Source organism: Colias philodice, chromosome 1 (genome assembly GCF_061535455.1).
Source record: "Colias philodice isolate Cphi_HAF_F1 chromosome 1, ilColPhil1 Martin Lab GWU primary, whole genome shotgun sequence".
NCBI classification, from domain to species: domain Eukaryota; kingdom Metazoa; phylum Arthropoda; class Insecta; order Lepidoptera; family Pieridae; genus Colias; species Colias philodice.
In genome coordinates this window covers 7,988,759-8,007,546 of record NC_143086.1, presented here as the reverse complement: position 1 = coordinate 8,007,546, position 18,788 = coordinate 7,988,759, and the positions used below count along the sequence as shown (strand labels likewise).

Sequence of the window (18,788 nt, the reverse complement as noted above, 5' to 3'; positions counted from 1 at the left end):
TTTAGATTAAGATTTAATATTGTTACATTGTATATTGTACTGCTTTTTCGCGCTGTATTTGTATTATAGATAATTTTATATCCAAGTAGCATGTATGTTATAATCTGATATAATTTGTCGTGACTATTAGCTATTACTCTTTAGTGTTAGTCATAATGATGATTTAATACAATTTTACATAAAACAGTATTTTTATTGACATACCCTAATTTGATATACTTAGTGAGTAATAAAATTAAAATTGAAATTTACATTTTTACTTTAAAGTCTAAGATTTTCTAAAATTAAATAAATTATTAGAGATTAAGAACAAGTTTTCATAATTGCATATAAAAATTGTTTTTTTTTATTTACATGTGTCATTAATATAAAAAAATCTTCTTTTTTTAATTGTAAGTATATATACATATAATATACATTAGCATTCGAATTGCAAATGAAATAAAAAAAAACATTCCTAACCTTGCGGTTATCTCGCAGATTAATCACACAAAAGCTCTTAAGTGTCGACTGTCCGTTTAATTTGCCTTTCAAATAAAAAGTACAAATTTTATCCGAAAGTTTAAAAGAATATTTATAAAAATAATGAAGTTCATGATCTTGTATGTATGTAAAAATAAATAAAATCTTTATCTTAAGATTGACCGTTTCTTACGCAATTCTTACAATTGCGCGCGTTGATGTCTTTACTTATAGAGATCTTACTTTTATTTGTATTCTCTTATATATAAAAATGAATCGCAAAATGTGTTGGTAAGCGCATAACTCGAGAACGGCTGAACCGATTTCGATAATTCTTTTTTTATTATATTCCTTGAAGTACGAGGATGGTTCTTATGTAGAGAAAACGTAAATATGTACCACGGGCGAAGCCGGGGCGGACCGCTAGTATAATAATATAATTATGATATTTGTAGTTATCGGTTTATTTTTATCATTTATTACTTTTAGGTTTACTAAAATACCTTTATTACCAGACGCTTGATTTCCTATAATAGTTAAATATTCATCCATACTAATATTATAAATGCGAAAGTAACTCTGTCTGTCTGTTACTCAATACGCCTAAACTACTGAACCAATTTGCATGAAATTTGGTATGGAGATATTTTCATACCCGAGAAAGGACATAGGACTTTTTATTGTGAAATATCTACCACGGGCGAAGCCGGGGCAGACCGCTAGTATGAAATAAAATTGTAATAGATAATTAATACACTTACTTACTATAGACATGTCATGTATTACAAGAGAAATTAGACAATCAAATTAGTACAGACAAATGTTGTTAATATATTTAAAAAATATATGATGAATAAATAAAAATATCCACACACTTTTGCATCATGTTCAGATCCTGTATTGGTCACGAATGACAAATGTTTGGAGTCAACTTATACAAAGTTTGCATTCGAAATTTAGACCATTCTAGAAAGTTGAAGGGTAGTCCCAACAAAATACTGGCTTGAAGCTTTAATCGCTTTTAGTCCAGGGCACGTGCAACAAACCCTAGATCATGTTAATGAACATAGCGGAAAATAAGCAAATCCAGTTGTACTTTCTGACTTCTGTTATCTTCAATGATACCTTATAACCTAAATACAAAGCACTTATAATACTAAAGCTCTATACCAATATTAATTATAACAAGATATTATATATGTGATATGTAATTATTTTATACTATAGCATTCATCACTATCTTTTACTTTTGTGTTAGTTGTTGTCTAATTTTTAAATTTTATAGAGATATAACGAAGCCATCAACTAGATAGATAATAAAACTAAGACAGTAACTTGAAATATTTAAAGGTCCGTGCTTTCCACTGTGCTGAGTGCTCGAACAGCGCGTGCTTTCGCTTTCTTTGGTTAGCGGCCGCAACCTTATCTGAGGAGGGGGGGGCTCTTTCGAGAAGTGGAGACTTCGCTAAAGAAACCAGTTACACAGCCGCGCACTGGCGTACGGTCAACCGAGCGTGTAGTGAAAATACCAATATACAGGGTATTGTGTTGTGTGTGTACTTCGCTAAGGTAAGAATTACACGTGCATCTTTGAGTGGAGTTTGTGAACCTTTTCATCACTATTCACCTTGATTCAATGAAGCCACGGACTGTTGTGCAATGTGCTCCGGTCTTGTACTGAGCATCTTAGTGGCACTTGAGTGTTTTGTTTTTGGAAGATCAAGAAAACGAGTAATCAGAACATCGTTTGGTTCAACATACTTTTTTGTAGGATTAGGAATGTCAGGCAACTCCTCATACTTAAAAATTGTTAATGTTGTACGGTTTGTATAGTCTTGTATAATACGAAAATTCATACGTTTTAATATGGACTAAAAAAATAGATAAGAATTAGGTATTAGCTGGAATTTGACTGAGACTATGTGGAGGAAAGGAGAGCAAAATATTTACCTATGAAAATTCTACTTGTGATAATTCTTTTGTTTGTTTATATTTAGGCATGTCAATGAAATGTCAAGTTCTTATTAAGTAACATGTTACTACGGTTAATGACAGTATTTACTTACTTTCTTACCAGATCCTGTAAACCATTACATGCACGTATTCGCCGTTATATATCGTGCTACATTTTACCACAAAATAACAAGCTGTTAGCTTCAACATTCTTGTCTTTACATATACAAATACATAATATTATATCTATTCAATTTAGGATTGTGTTACACACACACCTAGATTTAGGTATAACATTACACAACAATGGCTTAGCTATTTGATATACATATAAAAATTGCTAGGTAGTGTATAAATTAGAATACGATATGGACTGAGTAATGAAAGAAAGGATTGTACAATAAAACACCTATGCATCGTTTGCTTTCCTACTCACAAATATTGTAAACAAACTGATTTATAAAATAACAATTTCTCAATAGAACAAAACAATGTATTGAAAGCAAATAAACGATAGGAATCTTAATTCTACAAACAAAGACACACCAAAAGAAAAAAAAATGAAAAAAATACATTAACAATGAACTCTACTTACCTACTCTATACTTTCGTTCCAAGCAAAGCGTGTGAAATTTTTCTTTGCCCTAAAAGGCTAAAAATAAGTATCTAACGATATACAAAATAATTGTGAATGGTTAAGTGAACCATCGGAAAAGCACGTGTGCGTACATCCGGTAGTTTTACTCTGTTATGAAATAAACAAATCACAAGCGACGGCGATATTTGTACCATAAAATGATGCAGGCGAAATACGATCGGCCGTTCTTTGACATTCACCTTTAACCCAAGTTAACCGATACTGCCAATATTAACACAAAAAGTGTATAATAATAAAAGTCTCTCGTCATGCCCGATGCACAGTATCCGCGAACATGACTAAGTCAAATAACTAGTTGTTCAAGGTCGAATAAAAGTTCCAATTATCTATCTCAATGTTTTAAATCTTTATTGCCATCAGAATTGGCGGATTTGAATTATGAGAACAAAATTACTTTTGAGAATTGGACATATTTAAGATAATCCGAAAACTGTAGATACGATTAAGTGCCTATAATAGAAGTTTAAAATAACAAGCGATATATGAATTTATTTATAACACGCTGTCAGTCGGAGCCTTGCACTTGGCTAGCACCATGGCATTAGTCTTCGTTTCCACACATGGATGCGGAGTGGAGAGCTGAGCAAGTGGGTCGCCATGACGTGTACCACTCACCGCCCGTCTAGATCGCCAAACATAATATTATTCTTTTATTATAATTTATATACAATACAATTATGTTGAAAATGAAAGCGAATACATATAGTAACGAAATGAAAATTACTATAAACGTTTATGTGTTTTTGTATCGTCAATTGTTGTTTACCCGTTGTCGTTTATTGAAATAAGGCTAGCGTCAAGACAGGTCCCTCGCTCCGCACTCAACAACGCAACGCTGAACAATCTTGTTTTAGCCAGCATCCGACACGCTCGTTATATCAACTAAAATCGGTAAACGCTGCTATTTTATACGTAATTGCGCCACTGCAAACAAACGTCCTAGTTTTGCGTCGAGAAGATAATAGCTATCTTTAAATCTGCCACAAAATAAAATGGAGTAGCAGTATTTCTGTATAGATTGTTTTATTATAAATAGCGATATTGTAATGGCTTATTTGTTTGTTACATTATTTATGTTTATTCGCTTTAAGGAAGATGTTTAGTGAGGTGTAATAATAAAATCTAGCTGCGTTTACGTCATGAAACAAGTTACCCTGCTTTTATAAAGATCCTTATAATATGTACTTCTGACTGAGTCACACAGCACACTACTCCATAAAAGTTGACATGTAGACTTGTTTGTACCTATAATACTATTGCTTAGAAAAATAATCATTATTATAACAAAGTAGAAAGAACAAAGAAACGAGCGTTTCTATGATAGGCACTGCGTATTTTAAAACTGATGTTTGCGATTTTATGTTTTCTGATTTTTCAGTACTTAAAAGGAACTTACTTAACTATAACGATATTTTCGCAAAATATGAAACAAGAATCAAGATCTAGATAATATTTAGTTGGTTAAAAGTATCATGACAGTTATGTATAATACTTTACTGGAAGGTCAGAAGCTCCCTGGCTAGGACTTCGGAGTTCGGACTTTCAATCGAAAAGTTGCGGGGTTCGAGACAAAACTCGTGCAAAAAATAAATTGATTTTACATTATCTAATTCATCAATGCTCAAACATTAAAGGAAACCGGCATGAATGAAAAGTTCGACAACATGTGATATCTGCCAACTGCCAATAATTACTTAATACTACAAAACTACCTACATGATGTTGTGTTGGTTCATCAAAAATTCACACTTTTGCTCAATTTTTGTAGCGGCCGTTTGAGAAAATACTGGGTAGGTAAATAAGGCTGCTAAGTATGTCAACTACGAACACAATTATAGTTTTCTCTCTGCTCTATAGAAAATACTGTCGATTGTTCCACTTGACAATGGAAATCACGTCTTTATGTTTTTGTCATCGAATGACAGATATTGATGATCATTTATTCAAATTCAAATTCAAATTCAAATTTCATTTATTTACAAGAATGTAGTTACAAAAAAGGTGTTATTACAATGTTACGCGCTAATACATTCTACCCACTTTCTGGGTGTGCAAATATTTAAATGGAAATAAGTTAAATTACACTTCACCAACACTACACAAATTCTTCGCGTCACTAATCACTAACGTTACGTTATGACATCGACTGTCTCTTGTTGCTCTTGAATCTTGAATACAGAATAAATACCTACGTTAATAGGAATGATCTTACCTACCAACATCCATACTAATACTAATACTAATGCTAATAATATTATAAATGCGAAAGAAACTATGCAGTCTGTCTGTCTGTTACTCAATCACGCCTAAACTACTAAACCAATTTTCATGAAATTTGGTATGGAGATATTTTGATACCCGAGAAAGGACACTTTTTATCCCGGGAAAATGACGCAATACCGGAAATCCCACGGGATTGGGAACTATGCGGGTTTTTCTTTGACTGCGCGGGCGAAGCCGCGGGCGGAAACCTAGTAAACTATAAAGATTTGAGTGACAATACATGACACTACACGTATTGGTATTCATGTCATTTTTAGGATTCTGTACCGAAGGGTAAAACGGGATAACATTAACGTTAATGTAACATTTTTGGTTATTTCTCGTTTTATTTTTAAAAATTTATTATGGCCATTTTACTCATTAGGTTAAGTACTTTCGATATCAGTTTAAAGTTTTTTGATATCTGTAATATTTACGGAATAATCGCCTGTGCACACTTAACGATTACACCCTGTATAGGAGTATATAGGTATTTCCGTTGCCGCTATAACAACAAATACTTAAAAGTTAAAATTAATAAAAATAAAATATTGAGGGGGGTCCCCATACCCCGTAGTAGTATATAAGTACATACTTATAGTGCGATCAAAATATAAACAAACTTTTTATAAGTAAGGAAGTGTTAAGATGTAACGCTTTTGTTGAGTGATTAAGTTTTACTTCCTAGGACCTGGACATCCTAGGAAGTAAAACTTAATCACTCACACTGCACACATAAACTGCACATAAGTATTTAGTAAATTTAGAATAAAAAGGAATAGGTACTTTAATGACCATAACACGTCATGACCTTGACCAACCTTGACTGAATAAGTTTGGCCTGGAAGGCTGCACGCCTCATTTTTGTAAGGTAAGGTTTATCGATAACTATCCATCGAAAATATTCTTGAAATTATGTCTCTTTTAAGAAATATTTTAGCTACATTATTACAATTTCGTTCAAAAATAATTGCTATGTAATAATTTTAACCCACAGTTAAAAAATCGAAAAAAATACTGTGCGTCTTATGAGCAAATGAACTTTAGAGTAACAATTGATAAAAACACTGAATTAATAATACGTAGTAGGTATTTAATTGATGGTCGGTTTCACGTATAGGTATAAAGAAATTTTATTTACACGTGATATAAAAAAAATAATGTTGCAGCATTCTGTGCACGTTACAAATTAACATATTATAACAATTTGAATTCATACAACCGGCCGTCTGGTAGGTGACTCCGTTTAGTAACGGTCTGTGAAAGAAAAGATGCCACCGAAATAAGCAATATCTATACTAATATTATAAAGCTGAAGAGTTTGTTTGTTTGTTTGTCGGACCAGTAGTTCCCGAGATTAGCTCGTTCAAACAAACAAACTCTTCAGCTTTATAATATAAGTATAGATAGGTGCCAACCCCTCTAGCCGGATGCACTTTTTAATTTTTTTCAGTTATTGTTATACAAATAAATAAATGTTGTTCTTTCTTTCTTTACAAGGACGTCAAATCGTCAATCGAATATATTATTAAAATTCCTTCAGTTGTGTAACTTACACGACTTTCTTTGCAATAAAGATGAGAGTGAAATATTATAATACAGTTAAAAAACAATATCATACGTTACATACAACAAAGGTGGTATACATTAACAACATGTATTTGTTTCAGTAAGCCGGGGCATGGCGGATTATACAGAAATAAAGACGAACTGCCTGCAAAAGTTCCAACTATGGGAGGACCCTGATTTCCCCGCCACACAAAGTTCCGTGTTCTATCATCAAGTCCCACCTTTCCAATTTGAATGGAAAAGACCACACGTAAGTATTTATTAAAAAAAACTGTCCTGTTTCCTTAACAATGAGCCTGAAGAAGACGATAAAATAATAATTATAAAAAAACACGCTTGAGCTCATGAAATTCACCAAACCTTGATAAGTGTATAAAATTACCGATCCCTGATAAGTGTACAAAGTTTGAATTTAATCTGTCCGTTTAAAGTAGGTCAAAATCTAGTCTAAAGGAGTCGGTTACTTACAAACATACAGGTGATTATTATATTTTTTGAATAAGTACTTCAAGGCCAAGCCGCAAAGAATATGCAACTCTCATATAAAGCAGATTGTATTATTTGCGTTTTGAGAAAAATAAATCAAACATTACCTACTATCAATAACGAATTGGTCGTCAAAAAAGATGAACAACTAGATAAAATAATACCGAACTATCTAAAATAGATTTATAACGTGTTTAAATTTTTATGACTAAGTTATTTTTTATAATGTTTGCTGAACAACGTTTAGCTGCTAAACAGTTAAAAGCCACATAAAATTAACGTAGGTGGCTCTTAAAGGTTACTTCATTCATATACAATATTAAATAATACACATAATATTGGTACTACCTACTTTTACTTTTTTGCAATAACTATCGTTGCATAAAACTGAATAATAAATACTTATCATTAAAACCCAGAAACACAATATGATACAGTCTTGTAAAGTGAAAGTTGTTACCCTATAAATATAGTAAGTACATATTTGTTATAATTTCAACTATCGCCAACGAGGGCACATACCTAGAAATCGTTATTAAAATGTATATAAATTGTCTGTCGGGATACTGAATATATACTTTTCATTTTTGTTTTGTTGACGTTTTTATTTTACAATTATAGAGATTATCTACGTATTATATTGTTAATTAACGAGCAAGTGCAACTAACATTAGGAGCTTTACTGAGAAGCCAATAGCTGTTACCGATTTGTATGAAAGGTTTTTCTTATACAAATTCCTTTATCTGTAATAGATTCAATAATAATATTTTGCAACTCATATTTTAACCGATGACGATTGCAAATACTGCCTTGTCTGGGCGGCAAGGTCTACCTCCTACGTATAGGTAGATATTTATTTGTTTATTCACATATTATGGAGATAAATCCAAATAAGGTTGATTAGAAATCTGTTAATTCCCTTCGTTTATATAATGAATAAACTAGTTTTGTTTCTTCTGCAGGAACTATATCTCAATCCGAAGTTTATTCACGAAGGATACGAGGGCTTCGACGTGGTGACCGGTACACTCGGTAAGGCATTGTGAAATTATTTCGTAACATATAGATTACAAACTAACTCAAACTGTCGCGACTTCAGCTTGCTTATAAGCTTGACTGTTTTAATATACATGTACTACCTTAGTATCAAGGCGTTATGTAATTTTATGAAATTATTGTATATCATTATACTAATTATCCTTATCCTTACCTCCCTAGTCCCTAACCTTATAAGATTCGGCTGTAAGGATTTATAAAAATAGTAATAAATGTACCTATATAGAGCATAAGCGCGAATGTTATGGATGTTTGTTACTCTTTCACATAAAAACGACTGGACGGATTTGGATGAAACTTTACAGGAATATAGGTTGATGGAACACGTGAACTACAGAAATACTTACGTACTTACCACAGATGTACTTACGGTGAAACCACGTGGCACAGCTAATTGTTTATGTAGGAAAGGGACCAGGTTCTCTTTATATGCATCTATATTATTATTATTATGCAACGTAGGTGTGTAATGTAGGCAAATTGTTAATTACATAAGGAAACTAGACTAGTTTGCCAACGCTTAAAGATTTATTACCGCTATAATCTACGAACAATTTAATTAGAATCGGCATTTGTTTATTATAATATGTTCTGCTTCCTGCGAAATCAATGTATTATACATTAAATACCCATAAATACTAAATTTGGAAGACCGCAAAGTAATATTGAATACCTACGAGTCTCAAAAGTGGCATAGTCCTATGTTAATATGCCTTGCTAATTGCTAAGCGAAATAAACCTTTTGCACTGCTTGTCTAAAATGTAAAACTTGTATACGTAGTATATTATTATTAGTCTGTGGTAAAACGTAAATTTAAATTATGTATCAAAGCGCGAAATGCGCGTTTGCGCTTTAGCGAAGTTCTACTGTGTTATTATGTGCATGTCTCTCGCTATTGTAGTAAATAATAAAAATATAGCTTGCTTATACCAATTCATATGTTTTTATTCAATATTTCAGGTGACAAATGGCTGTTATCGTGTTTCGGGATATTACATATGTATAAAGGCCTATTTTTTCGAGTAATTCCCGGAGTACAGAGGCTTGATACTAACTATGCTGGCATATTTCGGTTAGTTGCAAAATATTTATTTCAAGCCACATTTTTGATACACACCGTATTTGTAGATAATATTTGACTTTGTTTGTATTGTATTTGAATATTAACGGCTAAAAAATTAAATTGTATCTATTAATATCTAAACACGCAATTGATCAACCCTATAAGGAGGCATGTGTATCTACTATTAACAAAATAGACTTAATATTCCTTTATGACCAATTTTCAGGTTTTGTATATGGTGGTGTGGGCAATGGGTAGAAGTATTAGTTGATGACCAGCTGCCCACAGTGCACGGCAAGCTGGCTTTCATGCACTGCAGCCATTCGGAGCAGTTGTGGCCAGCCTTATTAGAAAAGGCTTATGCTAAGTCAGTATACCACTTTTTAGAACCTGCCATTCATCCCTGTAACTTATTGCATGATGTAGTCCACTGTATAGTTGAACAAATGCCTTGAGCTTGTGTTTTAGTATAGATAAATTATTTTGCCATTGCAGAATGCACGGATCGTATGAAGCTTTGAAATACGGTAATCTTCACGATGGACTTGTCGAGTTAACGGGGGGTATAACAGAGACTATCCCACTCGCAGATATAGAAGATCCAGTTAGATTGCACAATTTATTACAGACCACAAGTGTTGTTACAGCGTATCATTCTGCAAATTCTGTTAAAAATATAGAATCTGGAATACGCTACAGACTGTATAATATGGAAAGGGTGCGTAAATGAACTTAGTTTAAATTACATATATATCTTTTATATCGTAGCTTCCATTCTTATAATTATTATTACTATCGATACCTATTAGCTGATTGAGCCGCCTTTACCTTGGACAAAGATAAAATAAAATTTATTAGCAACTTCAAATATAACATTATAGGTACAATATTGCTCTGCCTTCTGAACTAGGTAATTACCTGTATCTCAGAAGGCAGAAAGATAAAACAATACTTACCTACTGTAATTAATATTTAAATCCGTTTAAAAACAATATATTCATGTACTTACACATTTTATTATAAAAACATTTTGCTACTACTATAAAGTCGATGTGCTCTGTAACAGTTAGGTAATAGCAAAATAATTAACATAATATTGTTGTCGTAACTGTTCAGGTAGAAACCCCGGGAGGTTACATACACTTAGTACGCTTGGGAAAACCTCTAGCGGCCGGAGAAAAGCCTTTTAACCATCTGGTATTAGACAAAACAACGTAAGTATAAATGTACAAAGGACCAAATAAAATACTTAATACTTACTTAAAATACTTACTATCTTGATCAGTACCTACCTTTAAACCTAAGGTCTAGATTTTTCTGAGTTAGCTGCTCCTAATACAAATTTGTACCTACTGGGTAGAAACAATAATCATGAATAACACTTGATGCGTAATTTCATTTTCGACTCCGAAATTAATTGGTGGCGAAAAAGATATCTTTACATTCAATCTTATTTTTAAGATGGAATTCAATACCAATATCAGAGCGAGACCGATTAACATCTACTACTACGGGTTTCTGGATGCTTTATACGGATTTCATAAGCATGTTCGCCCAATTGGATTTAGTTCACATTAGTGGAGAAAATAGTCAGATAGAGGCTACTCTGGCAGATAAACAAAAGTGGCTGATAAGGTCTCATCAAGGGAGGTGGATGAAGGGAGTCACTGCCGGAGGCTGTAGAAATCATACTGGTAAGATTATTGTAAACATATAATTCAACTAGCTGCGCTCCGCCGTTTCACCCGCGTGGCTTTGCTCCTGTTGATCGTAGCGTGATGATATATAATATAGCCTATAGCCTTCATCGATAAATGGGCTATACCAGGTGAAAGGTAAGACGCCAGACGAATTTAGACAGGAGCTTCTACTCATGAAACTGAACAACTTTTGTTCTACAACTTTGCTGAATTCGTAGAAAAAAATTTGGTCTTTGTATGGAAATCGGTCAGCTGATTAGCGAAGTTTCCTTACAAAGTCCAATATTTTTTTTACGAATTCAGCAAAGTTGTAGAACAAAAGTTGTTCAGTTTCATGAGTAGAAGCTCCTGTCTAAATTCGTCTAATGTCTTACCTTTCACCCAGTATAACACCGAAATAATTTTTCAAATCGGACGAGTAGTTCCTGAGATTAGCGCGTTCAAACAAACAAACTTTTCAGGTTTATAATATTATGTATAGAAATATGGATTCTAATGTTAAACTAATCACTATTCTAATGTAGGTACTTAACCTATCTACGACTATAAATGTTTCCAGTACATTTAGACTTATTACAGAAACTAATAATATGAGAGGAATGTAGTGAGAAAGGAAGAGTGAAATAAGAAAGTGCTACTTTAACAATTTCATGCTTACTAGATATAGTTAAAGAAAACATGAAATTTTAAATTATTTTATTAAGCTATTGCATAGCTTCTATCGCGGGCCTTGAGCGCGGGGACCGAATCCAGAAATTCCGTAACGAAAAAACCTCACGCTCACCACTCCGACGGGCGCGGAGGTGTGGCTTGAAGGCATAGCATGCAATAGCTTTACCGCGGCAGTCGCCGAGTGCCACACGTCTTTTTTATTTTATTATATTTTCTATTAACTAAGTCTCACATTGATATTTTCAGAATTTTTCCACATGAATCCACAAATTCAAATATTGGTTAGTGAACCGGACACAGTGTTTGTATCTCTCAGTCAACATAGTATAATGGAACCTAAAGTTATAGGCTTTAGTATTTATAGAATTTCAAAACCCCTTACGGAAATTGCACCATCCACGTTATTTAAGAAAATCAAGAGCTCCATTAATTCTAAATACACTAATAGCAGACAAGTTAGCGAACGGTAAATATATTAATTTTGTCTATTTTTATATAAATACAATTACCTACTTCAAGTAACGACCCATCTGGATTTTCTCTGTGAATTTATTTTCAAGGGCAAAGCGAATATTCTTACTTTAATAAATGTATAAATATCAAATATTATTGAAGAAGCGACTTATTTTCTCTCATGAATATTTAATTTATGTTACTTCTGACACACTCTGTTTTTTTTTAATATATCAAAATTAATTAATTGAGAATAAGTAGAAATCCATTTTTCATATTTAGTTACAACTAATAGTAGTTAAGTTATCCATGCATGCGCGGTAACAGTAAAAATTTGTTTCAGCTATTCAAATTTCAAATTATAAAAATAAATATATTTCAGATGTAACCTAGAAACCGGTGCCTATTTAATTATACCTACAACCTTCGAACCACGACAAGAGGGAAATTTCACACTCCGAGTTTGTTCAATAAAGCAACACAAAGTCAATTTATTAGATTGTTTTCCACAGACATTAAAAATGGCTCTGTTAAAACCGCCATCTCAAATAAATTCCAATACTTTTCAACTATACGACTCGCAATTTCTTCAATTAGCAGACGAACACAAAACTATAAATGCGTTTGAACTTCAAGAACTGTTGGAAAGATGTTTGCCCAATGATTACATTAAGAGCTGCGCAACGATAGAAACGTGCCGGCAAGTCGTGTTGTCTATGGAAGTATCCTTTTTAAAAGTTATAATTTGTAGCTTAAATATGTACCTACGTGTGTTGTATATAATTAATTATTAAGATCAGAAATTATACCCAAACTAACTGTAAACTGACACTGAGATATGAGCGAAACGTGAGCGAGACGGATTTATTATAAAATTATAAATATTTACTTTCGTCTTTCAGATAATAACTACATAATGATAATACGTCAACTCATAACATTCTATGAACTATTTCCTTAGAACCTTACTGATATCAATGATGCATTAGTATAATGATAACCTACGTAAGTAAGTATGTACGTTGCAAGAAAAGAAAAACTCAAATCAATATCATAACATCGTAATTCGTGTTATGAACCTTTTCCTAAAAATACAATACAATACAATTGCATACAGCAGATTAATTTAACAAGCAATTTAATTTAACTTTCAAAGGTTCCGCAGTTTTTTTTTTTTTTATAAATGTTAATAATTTTCTCAACCCTAAATAACAGAAGGATGGATTGGGACGTATAACGTTAAACGACTTCAAGAATTTAATATACAGTCTAAGATATTGGCAAGAAGTTTTCAAGCGATATTCCACCGAGAAAATGGGAGTGTTACGAGTAGAAAGATTTCGTGATGCGCTCCGTGACGTCGGCTTTGCTGTGCCCGAGAGAGTCATGGCTCTTCTGGTGCTCAAATACATGAGAAAGGATGGCATGCTGAGATTTGGGGATTTTGTATCTGCAATCGTCCTTTTGCATAGGGCATTCGGTAAGTAACGGGTTCGTCCACGACAAGCAATGAATGCAGGCATGAATTTACATCAATAATAATTTATTATTCTTAACCACCGTACAACCTTCCATCGTCAGAACTAGACCAAATTTAAATGGGACCAAAAGTGAAGCATCGGCTTTTTATTAAAAAAGGAATATCAAAATCGGTTCACTAACACGCAAGTTGTGGGTAACAAGCAATTAAAAAAACAGTGGAATTAAGAACCTCCTTTTTTTGAAATTTGTTGAAAAGTTACATTAAATACCCTACCATACCAAAATTATTATCGAAAAAAATAATAAAATGGTTAAATTTATGGTTTTAACTTTTAATAAATAAAAAGGAATAAGTATTGCAATTTTAATTCAAGCATTTTTTTTTCAATTATTGTAATGATAGATACTTATTGAGATCTTTTTAAAAATAGTATTAAAATTTGCATCCATTTTAGTGCAATTTAAATTCATCCTATTAAAAATAAAATGGTATGCATAAGAAAAAGATCTTAATTACCGGTTCTTCATTAACTACCATTTTTTTAATAAATTGCCTACTGCCACATAAATATTCAATTAGATCTATATCTAACAATAACATTAACTAATCATTATCGTACCTATTCTCATTGATAAAACAGCTTTGGTTACTAATCAAAATTGTCGCTTATTTTTCTCTTTAATCGGAATATAATATATGTAGTACGAATAAAAGACAAATATAATGGACTACTTGCTCTAATGGTTTATCTCACGAAGTACCATATTTTATATTCCCATTTCAGATATGTTCTGCAATAACTGCTCAACGAGTACATACAAAATGCAATTAACATTTTCTGAGGTGGGTATTATAATATTGTTTATTTTATAAGTAGGTATTAAACAATTTATCATTCGCTTTTAAACATTCTGTAATGCATAATTTATTTAATTTATTTATGTCGACACATCCTAACAGTCTTGATAAATGTAAGCCTAAGTACGCAATACTTTCTGATTTATAACTTTATTTAAAGTATAAAATTTAAATATAAAAAAGCCCCGACACCATATTCTTGACAGGTATCTTGAATTTAAAAACCTGAAGTGTTTTATTTCTTTTGATGATTCAAGGTCTTTCATTTGATACCCATATTGAAGTTGTTGCGGAAAGACCCCATCGGAATCGGTACATCCGTTTGAAAGCTACGATGCCACAAACAGACGTTCACATTATAACGGCCCTGTTTTTGTGTCAGGGGTTAAAAGTATAGATTGTTTAAAATATGTTCATAAGAACATACAAATCGAAGGTTTAAAAAAATTGTTTTAAATTATTATATTGTTGAATTTGTTTTTCAGTGGCTGAAGTTGGCTTTGACGTGCTAACATTAGGATTCAGATAAGAGTTGCTGCTAATACCTACAAGTGCCAAATAAGCAGAAATCGGTGGTTAGAAAATATAAAACATTTGTGATAAACGAAACGATATTATATGAATTGTGACTTTGAATTGAGAATGTACTTGTGGTGTAAACATACGATATGCATTTATTATTATAGGTTTACTATAGTGTAAATATTTTGAATGTAATCTACAAAAGTAGGACTTAATTATTATTAAATTGATATGACTTTATGAAGTATGTACATGTACATATTATATTATTATATAATATTACCTAGAACATAAATAGGTATCTACTAAATTAGTATTAACCAGCAACTGCAACAGATTTTCGAGAAAACCGTATTTTGGACATTTTTTAATTGTTTGTAAAAATAAAAGTTTTTTATAAACGTAACATATTTTTATTTTATTTTTTGGTTTGTCTGGCAACATTGATCATTATTATTAATGTGGTAAAACTAAGTATGTATGTATATGTGTACCTTTTTCTATGAAATTTCACATTGTACATACATATAACATATATTTTAGATTATAATACTATTGTAACATATATAACATAATTACTAATTAAAAAAAGATTAAACTCAAATAAAAATTAAGGTTGCATTTATAAAAATACCTAGTTATCTAAGAGTACATATTAATGTATAAAAATGTAGTAGGTATCCATCCTTTTTTTCTTTATTTGAATGTGAATAAATAAAATTTTTGAAAAGCAAATAAACCTGATTACTTTTATTTAACGTGTTTTAATCATCACAATGATACTAGCGTACAACTCTGGGTATAGTATGGTTAACTAGTAAGATTGACAGGCAGGCATAGAAGGCTGCCTAAAGAAAATCGATCAGTGAAATATATATACATATTTATAATGCATCCGCCCCTTACCCCACTAGGGGACACGCGACTTCACTCACACTCACTATTGCAATTTTATCTTGCCCAATCCAAAATAAAATGGCAGCAATAAGTCAGTCAATACAAATTGTGATATTGCTTTCATCAAACAAGGCAGTAGTTTTATCAAAAGCAAACCTGTAAAGCCATATACAAACTATTTGTAGCTACATAGTTTTCTGACATCCAATATAATATTCTTTATTCTATTGCATGAAGCAGACTTATTAAATACAGTAAATATATATTATGATCTCTGTCATAGGTATAATATTTTCAGAACACTAAACTAATAGATGAAATAAAATTAAAATCCCTCCTCATAGAAAATGCAAAAGTCAAATAATTTCATCATAATATTTATTATTTAAAATCCACATTTACATAAAAATATTATAGAATTGATAAACATTGCATTTATTTAAGTAATAATTGTATTTATAAACTTGATAATACAATATTTTACATAAAATAAAAGAAAAAAAATAAATTGTGGCAAGAAAATATGAATAATTATCTAATTCAATAAAATTGTAAAAGCAATCCATTATAAAAAAATGATAAAACAAAAATGCAGTAGGTATGTAAATTATTTCTGTTGTTAAAATTTTTTGACTAGACTATTTTATAACAGCATAATATTATGAAAATAAGTTTGAAAAATCAGATGTTTTGCGCGAAGTGACAGTAGTACCCACCTCAACGCTTCGCTTATGAGGCGTGCAATAATTGATGATAAATATGAAATAAATAAATTGAACTGACAAATAAATAAGGGTGAATAAAATATTTTTTAAGATGATGTTCTTTAAAATGAGGCAATTGATCGAATACAACTAAAGATATACTTAAGTACCTAAAGATCAAAAACAGAAACTCAAACAATTTTATTGACCATATCTTTATGATCATGTTAACAACATGTGTTTAAAAGACTACATATTCTGAAGATTTCAATTATTTGCTTATTGACTTTTACTACCTACTTACTACCTATTAAAAATGGTTTACAAGTAGTCGTTATTTGACATCTTTAGATACATCTATTGCACCTGAGTCCTCATTTGTCTTATGAGCTGCTGCTTTGTGCAATTCATACAGTTGCACAAGCTGATCATCAGTCATATGATCTAACATTTCTGGTTGTAGATACTTTCCAACAACTTTGGTTTTTGCTTGATTTAATGGTTTTGTCTGTTTAGCTACATTTATTGCATAATCCTGTAAAACAAATCACATAAGAATTCCAAGATAAACTTCAATTAATTTAATAATATAGAATAAATGTATTACCGTCCACTCGCTCAGAAAAATTCTCGCCTCCTGAGGATTACAATTTTTATGCCTTTTAAATTCTTCTCTCGCGTAATTATCACCTAGAACCCGTAGCTCTGGTGGCAATGCGCGGTGTACCCGAAATATTAGCTTATATAATTTTCTCACGCGGGATACATGCTCTAAATTAAACATTTTATATAATCACGCGTTATTCTAAACCAGTCATTTATTCTACATTTATCCTACTTAGAGAAATTTCTCACTATCTCTATTTTGATTAAATAGTGTTTGAGAAATGATTACTTAATTTATGTATAACATTATCTTATCTTTATCTCATAACATTTTCTAAAATCTTCTTTTGCATACAAAAAGACAACAACCACACAACAACCAAGACGTGATCGGAAGGCACTGCCGCACTGGCACTGGCAGTACTGACAACTGACAAGTGACACTGACAAGAGTAACAAGTGGCATTTATTTATGTAGCGTCCGAGTGTAGCGTACTGATTTTAAAAGTGCTCAACGCCGCTAATGAAGTTTTCACTTCAATAATTTAATATGATCTGTTCCGTTCAAAATGTTTAAAGACACAAAATCAGTAGGTATCATGGAACTATAGTAGGTATCTTGACGAGATTTCGTCTATGATCGGACCATGTTATTCATGTTGAAGAGCAGTACAAAAAACGAGATAGATTATTCTATCTCGTGAAATAATTAATATTATATTGATTAACATAAACAAAATTTTATTATAATTTCTTGTTTTCACTCGGTGTTCTTTTTTATCTATACTACTTAAAACATAATATTTTAAAGATGAAGAGTATGTTGTTTTTTTTTTTGCTCGTTTGAGAAAATAATATTTACAAGTATCAAAACTATATTTCCAAAATTTTTCCAACCACCCAACTATAACATAAGTTGCCATAATAAATGATAATTTTTGAATTTGCCGCCTTTTTCCGATCTCATCTTTCGTAGCCAGACTATTTATTCGGTGATTTACGGATGTAGACGATTAAACCTGCCAGACTTTTCTTTTGTTTCAGAAAACAAAAAGGCGCGTTGCTCTTCCAATTTTATTAATCATTTTTTTTTAATGTTAATTGCGTAATTACTAATTATGCATTTATATGGGTACTTTGATTAGATGGGAAATAGAGAAAATTTATAACCACATCTATTGTAGATCTACCACAGTCCACGCCATTGTTATACAAAATACATGTTTTGTCAAATAAAGCTAGTTTATTTACCTTTGAGGAGACCAGTTCCAACTTCTATCTGAATCTAGAATAATTTGTTAAATTCCCCAGTCTTCAAAATTGGTTCAACTGTTCTTGAGATTATTCCGAACAGAAAAATATGTAAGTACATACACAACTTT

The 18,788-nt window shown here is 31.6% G+C and overlaps 2 protein-coding genes and 1 long non-coding RNA gene across 5 annotated transcripts in view; 1 reads left to right on the top strand and 2 right to left on the bottom strand.

Moving 5' to 3' along the window:
- The first annotated feature begins 1,915 nt into the window (after positions 1-1,915).
- Positions 1,916-15,953, top strand: CalpC (calpain C). Of its 3 annotated transcripts, none has more exons than XM_089714299.1 (13): positions 1,916-2,031; positions 7,006-7,154; positions 8,354-8,423; positions 9,409-9,520; positions 9,738-9,878; positions 10,007-10,229; positions 10,628-10,725; positions 10,973-11,205; positions 12,130-12,349; positions 12,719-13,058; positions 13,552-13,816; positions 14,604-14,662; positions 15,163-15,953. In XM_089714299.1, exons 2-13 carry the CDS (start codon positions 7,017-7,019, stop codon positions 15,187-15,189), a joined length of 1,926 nt encoding a protein of 641 aa, XP_089570425.1. In that variant the 5' UTR covers positions 1,916-2,031; positions 7,006-7,016; the 3' UTR covers positions 15,190-15,953. The 3 variants fall into 3 exon arrangements, with proteins under 3 accessions (XP_089570425.1, XP_089570444.1, XP_089570435.1); XM_089714309.1 differs by having other exon boundaries at positions 1,946-2,031; positions 7,010-7,154; XM_089714318.1 differs by lacking the exon at positions 14,604-14,662.
- The window catches only part of LOC149491209 (uncharacterized), a 445,824-nt gene continuing 432,693 nt past the window's right edge, over positions 5,658-18,788 (bottom strand). The window contains exon 3 of the long non-coding RNA XR_016318327.1: positions 5,658-5,807. This is a non-coding gene — a long non-coding RNA (uncharacterized LOC149491209). The remainder of the gene's footprint in view (positions 5,808-18,788) is intronic.
- Sdhaf3 (Succinate dehydrogenase assembly factor 3) lies at positions 16,845-17,792 on the bottom strand. Its single transcript, XM_089699164.1, has 2 exons — positions 17,408-17,792; positions 16,845-17,335 (listed from the first exon to the last, which is right to left on the bottom strand). Exons 1-2 carry the CDS (start codon positions 17,582-17,584, stop codon positions 17,135-17,137), a joined length of 378 nt encoding a protein of 125 aa, XP_089555290.1. The 5' UTR covers positions 17,585-17,792; the 3' UTR covers positions 16,845-17,134.

What these genes read in the sequence shown, in the direction of transcription:
- CalpC (XM_089714299.1), top strand. Translation starts at nt 7,017, where the DNA reads ATGGCGGATTATACAGAAATAAAGACGAACTGCCTGCAAAAGTTCCAA. An exon ending in TTAGAAAAGGCTTATGCTAA is followed by an intron (nt 9,879 to 10,006) that starts GTCAGTATACCA and finishes TTGCCATTGCAG; the next exon opens with AATGCACGGATCGTATGAAG. An exon ending in GACTGTATAATATGGAAAGG is followed by an intron (nt 10,230 to 10,627) that starts GTGCGTAAATGA and finishes GTAACTGTTCAG; the next exon opens with GTAGAAACCCCGGGAGGTTA.
- Sdhaf3 (XM_089699164.1), bottom strand. Translation starts at nt 17,584, where the DNA reads ATGTTTAATTTAGAGCATGTATCCCGCGTGAGAAAATTATATAAGCTA. An exon ending in TTTTTCTGAGCGAGTGGACG is followed by an intron (nt 17,336 to 17,407) that starts GTAATACATTTA and finishes TTTGTTTTACAG; the next exon opens with GATTATGCAATAAATGTAGC.